Raw genomic sequence first — 17,455 nt, forward strand, 5'->3', positions numbered from 1 at the left:
GTAGATGTAAACCAGCCATGGTCATTTCAAAAATTGATCTTAAGTCTTTAGGACTTCATTAAAGAATTATCCCTAGACATTTTATTCTTACTGTAAGAAATTCATTGTGTCTATTTTGAGCAAATATAACTCAACTCAATTGTCTTCTTCCCTTAGCTAAGTTTTTGAAAAAAATTTCAAGAGTCTAAAAATATAACTTAGGATCCATTTTTTAGTGGAATATAGGAAGAAAAACTGCATTGCTATAGATCAAACTTTGCAGCTCTATGGAGGCAATTTTGTCTTCCAATAGTCAAAGCATCAATTTGCATATAACTATTAAGCATAAATACTTGAAAGAATCTTGTTTTGAAAACATATAGTACATGAAACTATGCCAGCTCCTTGCATGCAGGATCAAATAAGAAAAACAATATATTTTCTCTGAGTTTGTTTCCTCAAATGTGAAGGAAGAGGTGGAGGACATAAGTATTTGTGATGTACCTGGCATTCCCTATCAAAGGAATGCCATGTAAGTCTGTAAGCAGCACCACAATCTAGACCTGTTTCATTTATGTATGGGAAGAAAAAGACACAATCTCAAATTATGCCTCTTCCTTTGAAAGCTTCTGACAAATTGTTTTCTTTCCCAAACTTCTTAGTGCTGTTTTATTGGTGACTGTTATCTTAGAGATGTTGAAAGGCAATAATTCTCTCCTTGTCATAATATAATCACATATGAATCTCATAAAGTTTGGTTTAAATCTTTTCCTTCATGTTCATTTAATTGAATTACTAAAAACATTTAGACAACATGGAAAGTCCTCCAGCATGCTTTTCCTTAAATTCTCAATGTGTGACAAATGTATAGCTTACTGTTGGTTTTTCCCTGTTTGATGCAACAGACAGAAAAGTGATTGTGAGGAAATGAACTGTCTCTTCTAGGATTCTTTCTAATGATTAACTTGCAGGTGGGGATGAAAGAAAAGAGAATTATTTTTCTCTTTTCCCCCCATAAAACTTTCAAGTAAATGGAACAAATACAGAGGAGGAATTTATTCTGACATGTCAAATGCATTTAGATGGGCATAGAAGAATTTTGATGTAATTCTTTTATTTATTTTTCTGGTTATATTCTGAGTCTTGATAGGACAAAAACTGTCTTTTTGTGAGTAACTCAATGTACAGCTTTTTGGATTCAGAATATCAGTTCCCAAAAAAAGACACTTAGTTCTAGCTTCTCTCTCATACATGTACCTCTTCTCAAAATTCTGTACCAATGTGACCTTTGCTATCTGGGGCCTGCATCCATCCACTATACTGGAACTTAAAGTTCATGAACAATCAGCCAGAGTAATGAAAAAAGGAAACATTTGGGAGTATTCACTTTGTTTTGAAGAAATGTTAAGTATGATTCTGCCACAAGGAAGAAATTTTGGACAACATAAGATGAAATTTCTGACTTCAGGTGAAAGCACTGCATTCTGTCCAGTTGTTTGGGAGCTGCAGCAGATATTTGACAGAAAAACAAAATCAGGCTATAGTTTATTCATCTTAATCTGCTTCAAATATGTGGATAAAATCTGGTGTCAGATTCCTTTCTTCAGAGTGTATGTCAGTTCTTGTACAACAAGGTTATTGAACTAGAATTTTCATTATCTTTCAAAACATTAGAATCCCACAGAACATTCTTATGATTGAATTACAAAGCTCATTTACAATAGCAACATTTTTGGTTTTGAACTTGGGCTGTTTGGGTTTGAATCCCAGAGCAGAATTTAGTTTTCTTCCTGGTATTGACACAGAATTTCAGCATCTCACAGTGAGATAAGAGTTCCATTGTTAAACATGCAGTTAGCTGAGGGACATGCTAAAGAAGAGCCAAATGAAAATTGGAAATTTGGAGGCAATACTGAAATTTAGTAGGGGAAAACCACTCTTATCATTTTATGTTTGTCTCATTCTAACATCCATGAGTTGTAGTAATTACTTAACTTCCTCCCTTTGCTATGTTTAGTAATCTTACTGGCCTTTAACTCAATTTATGTAGTAGGCTTGAGGTGTTTGGAGAATAAATGTTCTAGCATTCTTCTACTCTGTATGAAGTAATAGTAGTTATCTGATAAAGTCTCCTGTCTTTGGTATAAATATTTTTAATTACAGATACAACCTTGGAGTGTTGATATACTAATAGAGCAGTATTATTCTCACTGTAACATTACCTTCTGGGTGCATGATTTTATAACCATACTGTTTCAGCTCTAGTCCTGCATCAAAGTAGCTATTATTTTTGAACTTTCCTTTTTAATGGAAAGAATTCTGGCTTCTCATTTTTCACCTCTCTCATCCTAGGGGCACTGATACATTAATATTAGCCTATCAAGGTACAGATTATTTTTTCCAGCAGTGATGTGTGTAGGTGCGAAACACAACTGCACTATCTGAAAATTTAATTAAAAATAGGAAACAATCATCACATATCTACAACTTTAGTGAGTGTTTTCATTAACAGTTTAAGACAACTCATCATTGATGGAAATTTTAAGAATGGTGGGAATTTAAGGGTAATTACTCATGGACATAGAAAAATTGAATACCTAGAGAAATGTGGATAGTTGTTACTACCCTATAAGCAGAACATGGGTAAATAATTACATCTCTCAAGTGCACTAATGTGAATAGTGATGTTCTAAGAGATATAAAGAATATGTGGAAAACACAGGACTTTCAAACAGAAGTGCTAATTCTCCAAAAATAAATGTATTAGAAAGTATTCTGTTGAACAGGTGCTCCTAGTGTAGCAGTGATGAAATTATGATACAGGCTGAAAAGTAATAAGCACAAAATAATTCCTAAAAATCTTTAGATTTTTATATATTGTTCATATGTTTGTAACTTTGCAGACTGTTAAGGCATAGTTATAACTTCTAGTACTTTTCCTGACTTCTCCCATCTTTTAACAAGCTTTTACTAATACATTTTTAAAATTCTGTTTATTAGTCTAGCAAGGACACTTTGTTTTGCACCATACACTGTAGACACAATAACATGGAGGGCTGAAAGATCGGGGTGGGGGTGTGTGTGGGGGGGGGAATGCTTCAGTGGAGCAGAGGAAATTACCTAACCAACTGTTCTTCTAATTGGACAATATTTGTTAGATATACTAGTTGAATAACCTTATAAAAATTGTAGAAATAATGCATCATGTGTGCATATCACTATATTGTGCCACTGTCAACGCTTTCCATTAAGGACTTGCTTTTACATTTGCATTTTAACACTCTTTGGAACGGTTTTAAGTTTTATTCCAGGCAGCAAAACAAGTTAAAAAAATACGAGTTAGAGAGAGATTTATTTTGAGTTGAAGAATATTTTCCAATAATTGAAGAAAATCAAAATACAAGAGTAAAATGGAGAAACACATATTCAGGGAATGTTGAAGGTATTGGACATGTGCACTGCATAGAAAATCATGGAAATAATAAAAGTGGATGGATATCTGCGAAAGATGTATTTCTTTTAAATAGAAGGATAAAAAGTTTAGAGGACAGGGCTCTGCCTTCCTCAAAATCACTTTGAAAAAATTCTTCAGAGGTTGACATGGAAGCCTACTGTAGACACGTGAGGCTGAATTTTCAATATAATAATCTTAGATAGCTGATTGTGAGAATTGTATTATTCCATTAAAAACTATTACAAATTGAAGGATTTAATTAGTTCTGAATATGGTACTCACCAAATTTATTTGCTGAGTAACTGCTTTATCACTAAAGGGGTTGCTTCTTTAGGCAAGTAGTGAGGAGTTATAGCAAACATGCCCAAAGAAAATAAGCCTGGATGAAGTTATAAAAGTGGTCTTAGTTAAAGTTGAAGAGCATAAGAAATATTAATTAAAAACAAAGGTGATGTGATTTAGACCTTCATTAGAAAATGAGGGAATTGTGGTAAACTATGGGGTTAGTGTATTTAGGTGGACTACCATGCTCTAGGTTAATGTATTGAAGTAATAGATTGGAGGAATAAAAATAGCAGAATTAAGCAATAAAAAGTGCAGTGTTCTGGACTTTTATAATAATGATAATTATTTGTGTCAGGAGATAGGTGTTTATAGAAGGAAAATAGCTGATAACAAGAGCTCTTAAGTGTAGCAAGAAGAGATATATGAAATATTAAAAGCTGAAAATTGAGCCCGTAAAAATATAGGCTGAATACCAGGGGCAATTACTAAAATAATTTGTCAATGATTGAGATAGATTTTTATTGCTATGTTTTTCTTACCAGGAATAAACTTTTTTCAAAATTTTTAAAACCAGAAGTTTAGTCTAGCAAAAAAAAAAAAAAAAAAAGAAGGAGATCAAAAAGTGAGTATACCTCTCTAGATTGGGCTTACCAAAGGCTTACCAAACAGGTTCTCTGTGTCCTTCAGCTACATTAGAAGCTGACCTTGTGGTCAGCTGTTCCTTTGTGCTCTTCTTTCTCTGTTTCCCCCTTCCTCTTGAGTATGCACTCTATTGTCCTCTCACCTTCTTGCTTTACTCTAGCCTGCATCATACTGTCTTTCAGTTTAAATATTTAAAATGTTCAAGCCCTTTCTCCTCTTGTTTAGAACACTGCTGCTCTGCACTTCATGCAGGATGTGTTAAATAGCCTTCTTCGTACTTGAGTTTTCAGGGCTGATACCAGGTTTTAAATTAAATAGAAAGCAGTCAGGGTCGGAAAATCTTCTCAATTTGTTCTTCTCAAAGTATCAAGAAGGTATTTTCCTCCAGTGTTTGTCATTTTCATTAACTATTATCACTTCAACGCAAGAACATGAGAAGTATTAATTAATCCTTCTAATTCAGAAGTACATTTCTCTGTACCATATAGAAGATCTAAGGTAACAAAATAAGCTTATTCCTCTTGAATTGAGTTTCTCTCTCTGGATCATTTATGTCAATTAAAATAATTTCAACAGAGGCTGATTTTTAAACTGTTCACTGGCTCTTAATACTTCTTATAATCTTACTCAGAGAAGTATGGAAAAGGCAAAATTCACTGAGTGGCTCACTACAGGAAAGCCCTTGTGGCAGATGAAGTACTGCATGATGCAAGTTGGAATTTCTTAAAATTGACACAGCTCCCATTAAACACTGTGTCACTGACAGAGCTTGAAATTTAGTTGTTAATAAAGGATGCCAGTGGCTGGGATATCTATAGTGTGGTGTCATAGGAAATTTTTGATCGAGAATAATGATATTTTGGATTACTTTAGCAATTCATTTTTGTAGTAAAGCTGGCAGATGACACAAAGACTGGTGGAAAGGGAGTGGCTGCATCTGCAGAGTATTTAGCTTCTTGAGTACAACTGGAATTGAGAGGAGAAAAAAAGGAGGTGGAGGGGAAAAGAATCCTGTGAGTTGTATTTCAAGGAAGTATTCAGCATTACTTGAGGAATAAGGCAAGATATACTTTGATCCACCTGCTTGTGTTCTGGTCTAGCAGTGAGGCTGCTGTTATAAATAGGATTGCAAATTAAAGGAAGAGGAGATCTGTTTGCAGAATATTATATATGTCAAAAGGATTATGTTATACATATGACTATGTACATACAAGATAAACTTTTTTCCTACTCTGATATTTCAGTCTGTGTGTATGAGTTCTCATGCTGTCCCCCTTCCTTTATGAGCCCTGCAGAAATTGAAAACATTTGCAGGTCAGAATCAATGAATAACAGAATTACAGAATATTTTGAATTGGAAGGGACCCATAAGTATCATTGCAGGAAGTATTTATGTTTTTTCCCCCAGGAAATGAATTGGTTTCCAGAATCTGTTTAAACTTTCTCTGAAGTATGCTGGAGACAGTATGGTGATCAAGTGACTCTGTGCTCTGTGGTCATACAGAAAATCCTTTGTGCAGCCTTACTAGTCTGTGTATCTGTCAGGCTTATGTTCACACCATTAACCAGATTTGGAATCAGGGCAAGTTTCCTCCCAAGTGAGCTTGGCAGGGAAAAAGTATCTTGGGATATTTAGGAAAAGTATCTTGCCTGTCATTGTAGTTGGCAAGGATGTCAGTGTTACAGTCTTGCTTTCTGTATGTCTGTTAAATTTTCAGAAGTTAGGTTTGTGGTTAAACCCTAGGCAGTCTCTGAAGTTTTGCTGTATAAAAAAATTGTATCTGGTGACCTAAGGTCCCTCTCCTATGAAATCAAAATGCCTTTTTGTTTGCACCTTCCCACTTTTTTTATCTGCAGCTTGAAAGACATGCTTATTTTATTGTGTCATACCATAAAAGGACCAGCAGAGCTCTATTATTATTATCCCTCTCCATTCCACTGGGTACAAGGACACATATTCTCTTGTGTCCACAGTCTGGTTCTCCAGCACAAACTAGAAGGCAGATGCTTGGTAGAATGATGAAATAAAAATGCATCCTCTCCTCTTTCATTTGTGCCCTTTTTTTTCTGTATAAATCCATTAGAAGGAAAAAAAAATGAACTATCAGAGCCTCCTGTACTTCAGGTGTGCCTTTTATGTACACTCTGAGACTTTGCGTCCTTCTGAAAATGCACAGAGTAGAGAGTATATTCTGCAATGGAACATATTTTTTAAAGTTTTTGATTGTCTATCTGCACAGTGAGTGTTTTCCCCGTATTTAAAGAAAAATAAGTTTGGTAATGTTTACCTTTTAAATAACTTAAATTGATGAGCTTTCAATTTGGTGTTTTAACCAGTGTATTAATCAAGCTGATGAAAGAGCTTTAGTAATCCCTAGGTGTGCTATAGTTTTATGACTCGAATAAACCTGTGGTGAAAAGTTATTTTTAATCTGTTACTTATTCTCAGCAGAAATTGATAGAAAGCACTTCATATTGACTCCTTGTAGCTGATAAACATATTTGTCCCAGACCTCATGGTTTGTTGTATGAAAAAAATGTTCAAAACTTGTTTTCTTCTTAGGACTGTATTTTTATGTTGGAAGAGAGTTTTGGGTTTCTTTTTTTTATTTGTTTTTCCTTTCTTTGCCTTTTTTATCTGTCTTATATGGATCAAATAGCACGGGCATGATTGTATTATGAATTAAAAAGTTCTAAAAAGTCATATGGAATAAGAGAGCCAAGTCACATATGATCCTTCACAAAATGAACAAACCAGAAATTTAATTATTCTGAATCTAATAAAAGAATACCAGATACGCTGTTTTTAGTTAAATGAAATAAATTGCATTAACAATGCACAGAGTTAATGAAATATGTAATTATTATGGTTACTGTTTTGTGTAGTGAGAACTACAGTCATTGAAACAGATGTCTATGTTAACAGCATCGGTCCAGTTGACCCAATCAATATGGTAAGTTCTGATTATTGACAGAAAATATCATCTGCATGTTGCTATGGGTTAATATTATGAAATAATTCTAATCTCATTGAAATTTTTCTTTATTTCTTACTGTATATTCTTATGCTGTTTGATATGATTTTAGTTACTGTGGAGATACATTTAGTCCTTCTGTTTGAAATTGTTGTAATTTTAAAAATAATTTTTCTCTTAAAAAAGTGAGGTCACACAGAGTACATTGTATCAGATCCTTGTTTTAGTTTGTGTTGAACATTTCCACAATATTTGCATATATCTGGTTTATCTCTGGCCTGGTTTGATTTCATGGAGCTACTCTTCAGAGCCTAAGAAAAATAACAATTGACACAGTATTTGAACAAAACTGTTTTCAGTGAAGTGATCTGTTGTTTGTTTGGTTTTTCTTCAAATTTATAGAAATCAAAATTTGAATTAACTCTTTTGTCCTTCTTTTTCCATTTAGTCTTCTGTGTCTTTTCAGTGTGTGTGTGTGTATACATGACTGGTTTCCTAGAAGTTAAGAAATACATCTCACTTAGTTTGTGGTACACCTGTTGAGATCTGACCTATCTGTTTAGTACCAACACTGAAGTAACAGCACTTATGAGGAAGTTTGGGATGTGGTATTGTCTTAGTTCTCTTAGATTGTGTGTTGTATGAAATGGTGGAGGCTTTAGAAAGGCCTTTTGGTATGACTTCTACCCAGGACTAAGAAGGGGCCTTGCTTAGATTTAGAGTTTACCTCCTTTACTTCCTCCCTACAGAATTGCTGACAGTATTGAATTTGCATGGCAGAGAACAGTTTTGTTCAGAGGCTAGAGCATGCCAGTGCAGAGGGCTTATGAGCATTTCCTGAGAGTGCAGTAATTCTCAATTATTAATAGGGATCTTTTGGTTTAGACATATGTCATCATGTGGGGGTGGAGAACAAGCGAATTCCAGTGATAGGAAGCCAAGCAAGAAAATCCAGTGGTACTTAGATACTGTGGGAAAAGATGCAGGTCTGTGGCAGATCATTCTAGCATAAAGGCCTAACCAGCTTAGGGTTGGCATTGCCTGGGGCTGTGGCAGGGAAGTCGATGTCTCAGGTCAGGACTGCATGTAATGAAATCTGTGATAGAGCATAAGAGTGACCGTGTTCGGTGTAAGTGGTGTCTTTGTTTTGTCTTTTGCCTCCCTCTGTCTAATCCTCTTTGTCTTTCTCTTTTGCTTCTCTCTGTCTAATCCTCTTCTGAATGAACTTACTGTGGAAGCAAAGTGGGAAGATGTGTAAGGAGGATCTAGCAAGTGGTAGAGACGTCTTTTTCCAGTAACCTAAGTAAACTTTTCAGCCTGTGACCAGTAGGTATTGCACACACTGGAATTGAGCATGAGCTATGCTTATAGCTTCTGTTTTCTAGTTTAAGAGAGCCAGCACATGCAGAACAACTGACCAGCTTAGTAGATGAGGGAAAGGCTGTGTTCTACCTAGACTTCAGTAAAATATTTGACACCATCTCCTACAGCATCCTCCTGGAAAAACTGGCAGCTTCCTGAATGAAAGGAAGATCATGAGGGATGCATTTTGGCCCATACTTGAGAATTTATCAGGTTTCCTAAAGTTGTGTGGATTCAGTGTGCAAGCAACAGAAATTTTTGGCAAGTCAAGTACATGCAGTTCATGCAAATTGATTTAATTCTCTTTCAAATGGCAGGAATTCCGTGATCAATTTGTTCATAAGACAGGACAAAAGTACCAATGGGTCTTTTAATATTAACTGTTACTTATTGTACAGTATCTCCTTTAAAAGAAGTTAGAATTATATTTTTTTCCCAGTGTACATTTTTATTTCAGTTAGGGAAGATAGATTCCAATCATTGTGGTGCCTGTCAGCACTGCAAGTGATCATGGTTAATTGGCTTACTCAGATGACTGAGATTGATGGATGCTGTTCATGTACAGCAGCTGAGTAAATATTTTTTTCCGTAGCTTTGAGCATTGTGGAGGTATTTATGGAATATACTTAAAAGTCAAACTAAATATTTCTGCTAGCATATTTCTAGCAGAATATTTCTTATGTAACCATCTCTAGAAATTGAGTAATATTTCACAAGTACAGTTTAATGATTGTTCTCTCCTTTTCTTTATTTCCCAAAAAGATTGGCTTTAATTGATTAATCTGGTTCTTGCAGTTTGATTACTGCTATTGGAAAATACCTCTAAGATTGTCTTGTTCAGGGAGAATTGGCCAAATACATGCAGTATCCTGCTCATACTGGGACAGCCTAGCAGTTGCTGTTCAGCAGTTGGTTCCAATTCCTGTGATCAGTTTGAAGGGAATGGTGAGGAGTGAGAGAAAATGTAGTTACTGTACAGGTAATGTACTGAGCTGTTACTGAACAGAAAATACAGTTACAATACTGTACTGTGCTGTACTGACAAATATTGCTGTAGCCTTCTGAAACCAAAACAGAGAACAGACATCTTTTCAGTCCTGATTCTAAACAGCATTCAGTATTTTTCCTGTTTTCAGCTGCAGTTTACCAATTGTCCCTTAATAAATGGGAAGCCAGGAGAGGTACTGAATGTTCCACACAAGTGACTAGGAAAATCCATGCTCTTTGCTGTAAAATATGGCCTAATTTCTATGTGCCATATAATAGCATTGCTATGTAAGGCTGCAGTTTTTTTGTGCTGGGGTTGGTTCTTAAATCTTAGATTAGTTCATGCTTTAGGAAATACTGGTTTTGTATTGTACCACTGCATCACTTAAGCCACAGCTGGCATGGTTGCAGTAATGATAATAATCAATATAGTAGTAGTGGTACTACTACTACCACTACTGTTTATTTTTATTCACTCCCCTGTTTTCAGTAGAGTGTGCCGGCATACGCTTTGGAAATCCTGTTTGTTTTGTCTCACATTCATAGCATTCACAGCCAGAGCAATACCAAACTGCCTGTGAAGTACCTGAGATTTCAGACGTAAGTGCTCTGTAGTTGCACAGGGCCAATCTGTGATTCTGTAACTTGCTAAAGAAATGGCAGGAGTGCTGAGCTGTGGACATGGATAGGGCCAGACAACAATTCTGAAAAAGCTTCCTTTTTATCTGTGGTCAGTCTTTCAGTGTGTTGTGATAAAGTATCTTAGTTTCTTGTGTTCGTTACACTTGATCTATTTAAGTATTGATGTGAATGTATTTCTGAAAGCTTTTCCTTTGTTGCATCTGCACAGTATGTCTTCCACAGTCACCTTTTCTTCTCCTGTGCTCAGTTCCTTCTTGGAAGTTTCATGCACAAATTTAGCCACCTTTCTTTGTCAATAGCCTGCTATTCCGTGTCTTCTTTTGTCCTAAGGAGTCTAAATTCTGTCCTGTGTCACTCATATGTGTTCACAGTTGTTTTGTTAGCTCAATATGGCTGAATCACAGCTTTAAAGCTTACACATTTTCACCTCTTATTCACTCTCAGTTGCTGTGAATAATCATTAATTTATGCCATTGAGGACTGAAATCTAAAAATTTTCTATGATGTGATGACTCTTAGAATCAGGAGTAGAGTCTCAATTTTAGTCTTGCAAATTCTGGATACAAAGGGATTTTATATTTCTTTATTTTTTAGCCCATCACATGAAAACTGTTGTCCAAATCCCCATCGTTATGCTAACAAATTTCTGTAACCTTTCCAGTTGCAGCTTGGCTCCACTCATATCATCTAGAAATGTCCTACAGGTAGAATTTTCCACATTTTCTACTGACTTATCTCTTGCTCAGGTTCTTCTTTTGTCTTCTCTTTCATTGGATTTCACACATAAACTGTTCCCTTTCACTTTCAAGGTACTTCAAAACCTGTCCTCAGCGATTTTTAGTTGGTTTTTTTTTCCCTCAAGAGGCCATTTCCTGCCTCAGATCTTCCTAGTTTCTGCTCCCATACTTTCAAACTTCTTATATCAAGCTGCCCTTTATGCTTGAAAGAAACTTCCTATAAATGTCTGCAAAGCCACTTCATTGTTTCTCTTTTTGTTTCTGTTTAAACTTACTTTTCCTTTTGCTCATTTCCCATTTTTCCCCCTCTGTGAAGGTTACAAAATATCACAAAGAATTATGCTCATGTTGTGCTAAAGGTGCTATCTGTAATTATGCCCCTGTTGGCTTTCCAAATCTTGCCTTTTATGTTAAAGTCAGGCTCCTTGCAGAAGTTAGGTATCCTGTGTAAGCAATATTGAGTTCCTGCATAGTTCAGTTGTGATCTGAGATGATCTAAACCAGGAGTAATGTTAATGTATTACATAGCACTTGATTGAGAAGACAAAGATATTGCCTAGTGTTAAAGCTATCCCAAACAGCACTTTACTCTTTTTTTCACCCCAAAGCTGCACAGACTACTTCTCTGCTCTGATGTATATTTTGTCTTACTTCCTGTGCCCTAATATCCTCTCCAGATACTTTCTGTCTTCTTCAGCTGTGTTGTGTTCCTTGTGTCTACAGCTAAGATCCATTTAATTTTCTGTCTGTACCTCTTATCTCCATGTCAGCTAGAAGATAAATATTTTGAAGAGCATTACACACCTGTTCTTTAATTCCTTATCTGTCTGTCTATACAGACACATGTCATGCTGCATTCCAGTTGTGTGAATAATTCTGCTGGCCTAGATTTGAGCTGGATTTTGGAGAAGAGGCAGAGGGTGTGCTTTGATTGTTGCAGTGGCTAGTAATAGCTTGTTGTGATAGGTTCTGACCTCAGCAGTGGCTCTTATCACAGGGGTTTTCGTGGCTGCCTCTGCGGCTGTGCACCAGTGAAAGCTGCTGTCATTCACTGGCCCCTTGTCCTGAGTTGACTGTGTGATGCTTTTATCCCTAATTGTCTGTTCTGTTTATGCTGAATAATTTTTGCGCCTTTAAGACTTGTTCCAAAGAGTGAAGGGGAGAGAGAAGAAGCACACAGTTTGTTTTCAGACACGCACCTCACTCCTCCACATTCTTCCTCCTGGACTGTTGTTGTCTGTGGATGGACAGACAGCAGGACAGAGCTCTCCTTTGTTTTGGTTAGTTTTAGCTAGCTGAGGCAAAGAAATTCCATGGACTGTGTTTTTTTTCCTTTTTCTTGAAACTGTTATACCTGCTCTGGATTGAACACCCAGAGGAGCACCGGCAGCTCCACTTGTGGCCCACCAGGCTGGACCTGGGCCGCGGCATTTCCAGTGCCGGAGGGACTGATCAGAGACTGAATGAGCCTAGCTGCAACCCGGGGAGGGGACTGTTCTGAGTTTGTCATCTCTTTTGGAGCAGCAAGAGGTTTTATTGTTTAATACTGTTCAGGTTTTATTGTCTAATAAACAGTTTTCTCTACTTTTCTCCAAGGAGGTATTTTTTCCCCAACCAGTTGAGGGAGGGGTCAATTGAATCTGCTTTCCTAGAGGAACGAACCCCTTGGGGGTTCTCTCCCAAATTTGCCCTCAACCAGGACACCCCTACAAGGGCTGCTGTCAGCATGTGTGCTGACACTACAGAACCTCCTTCTCTCTAAAAGCCAGGCAGCAACAGCTGGGTTTTTCTCCTCACGGCACGTTCTACAGGAATTTCACTTTGCTGCAGGGGAGCGCTCTGGAAGCCTTGTCCTGCAGCAGCACCTCCAAGCTGTTTACCAAGAAAGTAACCCTACCCCTGGAGAGAGTGCTTCCTCGGCAGCCGGGCTGACTGCACTGACCAAGTAGCTATGAAGAAATGGAATATGCTTTTGCTGATAAGTGAATGCAGCTTCACTGCTTGTTGATCTTGGCTTCCATTCTGTTCTGGTTTTGCCTGATTTAAATTTCACTGAGTCTTTCACATTTGGGTGCTTATTTAGACCACCATAGAGAATGCATGTTTAAAATACTTTTTCTTGGGCTATATTGAAGTGTGTCAATCACAACCATGCAGTAAATACTGATTGAGATGTTGCCTTTTTGAATAACAGTAGTGTCTCAATTATATAGTTTTATCCCCACAACAGGTTGTGTTCTTGAAAACAGTAAGACTAGGAAGTAAGTAGAGGCTCCTTTTAGGAAGTTCTTGATGGCTGTACATGCTCTTATATATTCTATATCTTGTATAGTATAGCAGATGATTGGTGTTTGAAGCTAATTTCTGCCCCATCAGCCAGAAAACCAAATAGGTATACTGTAATTCATGTGGGACCATGTATTTTGCAGGAGTTGCAAAGTAGAAACCAAGCCACAGATAAGTCTGTTTGCCATCAATGTTGGAATTTTTAACCATGTCAGGAAAACCATGCACATTAAAGATCCAACAGTAAGTGTGCAATTCGTCTTGCTTTGAAAACAGTTGCACCATACTGAATGGTGAAGGATTCCCTTTACTTACAAAGGGAAACTACAAAGCCATATATGCTTGAGTAATGTAAGGCTTTGTTGTTAAAATTGCCTGTGAGTGCAATTTTGGCTAGAGTGTTTCTAATTACAGGGAGGTAAATGTAGCTACTTAATTTAGAAAGTCAATGGAGCAGATAAATCACTATTGACAATCTTCAAGCCAAATCCTTAATCTGTTTATTCCTGTTACCCATTTACACGTTTGGTGGTTGGTTTGTTTCTGTTTTTGGTTTTTGGGTTTTTTTTTTGTTTGGTTGGGTTTTTTGGTTGTTGTGGGTTTTTGTTTTGTTTTGTTCTGAGCTCTCTTCCCTAACTCTTTATAGAGTGTCATGTTATTCATGAGAGCTACTGGCTAAAATATTCAAATTGATATTGAAAAGTAAATCAAAACTTTTTATATAATTTTTGCCATGAGAATGTATACAGATTATGTATATAACTTATCTACTTCCTCTCCTTATGTTCTCTTCAAATGTCCAAAATCTAAGGTGATGAAATAAAAGCATAGATTTTGCTGAAGTGCTTTAGTTACTTTTCTAGCTGATCTTTTCACTATTGGCAAGATTTTAATGATAGTTCATAATCTACAAAACATTGAAATAAGTCTTGCCTTTTATTCGTATTGTCGTTTGCATCTGTCAATTTGCATGTTCAAAATAAGGACTAGATTAGCACAGATGCCAAATTATGATGTGAAGAGTGAGATTTTTTCCTGAATTGTGACTATGTAGGTCTTGCTGTACTCCCTCACCTTCTGTAGATATGATTTGCCATATTTCCACTTATCCTGTGCATATGTTCTCATAGCATCCTCCGGTGTGATTATCTGTACAGTTACAGCAATCTGACTGATTAAAACTCTAGAAGCAGACACTCTGCACTTCTGTTCACTGCATTTCCTACAGCCCTCACCTCTTTCATGGCTGCAGGATTATTAATGTAATATCACAGATATGTGTCCGAGGCACTGTGGTTTGTTGGATCTGTTAGGTTTCCCCCTAAGGTCACTAAGTTCAGATTGCTTTAGAGACCAAACTAAAATTTTTACTAAACAAAAAAATTTTACTTCTGCTTTGGTTTCAGCCATGGGGATTAAATTCTGAAACCATCATTGGCCCTGAAACTCAAAAAACCCCCAACTCTTTAAAGGGCTTCTAAAGTAATCTACCAGGCAGAGTAGCCACATTTTCAACGTTTTGTTAATAGGGGTTATATATCAAAGATAGGTTAAGTATTTTAATAAATTACTCTATAGCCCTTTACTGATGTCCAAAGAAATTTGGGTGAGGGAAAAGGCAAAGGTTACTAATGTTTATTGGCAGCACTGTGGGAAGATGAAGATAAATTAGCTAATGCTTGATGCTTTATTTTTTGCTTACCTTATAGGAAAGCATGTGGTTATTGGTTTTGTCTATGACTTCTTTTGTTTTTAAAATCTTTTCATCAGAATACTAAATTGGTATTTGGTATTAAATCACATCTCTTATTGTGAAAACATATAGGCGGTGAAATGCTTTCTTTAGTTTCCCTTTCTTAATTTTTTTTTTCTGAAAAATTCCCTGAATCACTGATCTTGAATTCCAGTTTAAGAAATTAGAAGGCAGAATAGAATAGAATGATAAAGTAACTGACTATAAAGTCATGTCAACTTGTTAGTTGAAATGCTTTGAGGGGCTCCATATGAAACAGATTTCAGAATGTACCATTACAGGAACACTGAGGTGCCCTTCACACAAAATTTTGAATCTGGAAGAAAAGCTGGACTGGGTTTCTGAGCAAAGATGAAGTGACAGGAATATGTTTTTATTTATTTCTCTATTAAATTCACTGGTCATTAGCTGCATTGTAGGTGTGCAGTTTGCAACATTTTGTTTTTTTAGTTCTGAGTTTGGTTTTGGGACTCTTCTTGATTTTCTGTTTCAGAAAACAGAACTAGGCCACTTTCTTCTGTTCTCAAACAAAATGTGTTGCATTTAACATAATCCAGCCAACAATTTAGCTATTTGTTACTTGCCTTCTCCACAGTTGTTTGTTTTTTTTTGTGCAATATCAAATCAGTGGTTGGACTGTCAGGAAAAATATCCAAGAATTCTTTATTTCTTTTTGCTACATTTTTCCTATCCTTACTGATATTATATTGGAATTTGTGTGATATAGTTTATAAAGAGAAACAATTTTATTAGATGATATCTGCCTCTCTTTCTTTCACAGCTTTCCAGTAAAAAAAAACCCAAACAATCCACTGACGTGTTTTGAAGTCTGGCTTTAATTGAACTGTTCGAGACAATGAAACATATTGAGGATCTTATTTGTCCCCCTTCAGTAGCCGTTCCTGCTTTGTTTGAAGTAATTGTTTTTATATATTAAATGACTTCCACTCAGGCTATGAATCTGTCAGTAGTCACAGTTTGTGCCCTGCCTGGCTCTTTAATGGTAATCTCTGATTGGTCACACTGTTCCCAGCCTTTGGAGTTTGCTAAGATCTTTTAGAGAAGAAAGAGATGGAGGAGGATTGAAGTTATCTGTCAATAATTAGACAGGTGAGCACTTCATGCCAGCTGTGAAAAAAAAAAAAGAACTCAGCAATTTAATCAAATGCCAAATATGAGCCACTATGTGCCGTTGTTCTTGAACCCTGTGAGGCTAAATATGAATAATCATGCTATGGCTGTGACTAACACAGTCACAGATGGATTCCACTTTATTTTGCATGGCTATTTTGCCATTAGTTTAATTTGAAAGAGAGGGTAGTAAACCAATTTTTATGGTTGCACAGTGGCATTAAATGGTGAGTTTCATGAAAGACTAGTAGAAGTGATAACAGTTTAATTTTAAATTTTGTAAGAAAACAAGGAGAGCAAGATAGTTGTCTAGAAAGATTTGTTGCGCTAAAGGAATATTGTATAAATCTTGTTGCTGTTGTTCTTGCTTATGCAATCTCTGAAAAAACATAGGGCTTTTATTCATCTTGTTTCAGAAATAAAGTGCGCTCAGAAAAGACAGTATGGTGATTATTCTACGTAATTTGTAATAAATTTTAGGGACCCAGATTTCCCCTTCTTAAAAGGAAGTAGGAAATATTTTGGGCTAAAAATGTGATCACATGTAAGATACATTTTGTGAGGAATATTGCGACCTCAGGATGTGTTATGTACCATCAAAGACAGAGAGGTCTTAGGGAGGCATAGGATAAATAGATATGCTGAAGAAGTCGGTAGTAATGTCACCAAGGCAGATGGTAGAAGTGGAGTAAATATTCTTGGCTGAAATCAGAGCATTGTCTCCGGGTCCCTGCTGAAGAGCAGGGTGAGCTGCTGCTGCCACCCACCATGAGGCAGTCTTTCAGGTGGGATGCATGGTAGGATTGTGCCTGTAGTTGGCTGATTCCAGAGGGAGAGGAAGAAGGATATGTCTAACTGCAGAGGTGTGAGCTTATACATGGAGGACAAGTCTCTTCATGTGTGTTAAAAGAGGCTAGCACTTGGATCTCATTTGACATTCAGCAAGATGCTTGGAAACAAGATGTTGCTGATTTTCTGATGTTAAATTATTGTGTACTGGCTTACTTTTGAACAGTTGTAAATGTATCATGAGGAATTGTTCTTGGGGGGTTTTGTGTGGTTTTTTTTCCCCCAAAAAGTTTTCTAAAAAACTCCTCTAATACATGCTGGTTTCATCTGAGATAGAAACAATTTTCTGCTTAGTAGCTGGCACAGTGCTGCTGTTTGAAGTTAACAGGATACAAACTTGCATGTTTAATACTGAAAGACAAAAGAATGCAGT

The 17,455-nt window shown here is 36.5% G+C and overlaps 1 protein-coding gene across 2 annotated transcripts in view; it reads left to right on the forward strand.

The window, feature by feature from the left end:
• The window catches only part of GABRG1 (gamma-aminobutyric acid type A receptor subunit gamma1), a 59,534-nt gene that overhangs the window by 17,130 nt on the left and 24,949 nt on the right, over positions 1 to 17,455 (forward strand). For both annotated transcript variants that reach the window (XM_039699072.1, XM_039699074.1), the window contains exon 3: positions 7,247 to 7,314. In XM_039699072.1, the coding sequence (XP_039555006.1) occupies positions 7,247 to 7,314 (68 nt within the window). The remainder of the gene's footprint in view (positions 1 to 7,246; positions 7,315 to 17,455) is intronic.

Source organism: Passer montanus, unplaced genomic scaffold, assembly GCF_014805655.1.
Source record: "Passer montanus isolate IOZ18808 unplaced genomic scaffold, ASM1480565v1 scaffold13, whole genome shotgun sequence".
Classification (NCBI taxonomy): Eukaryota; Metazoa; Chordata; class Aves; order Passeriformes; family Passeridae; genus Passer; species Passer montanus.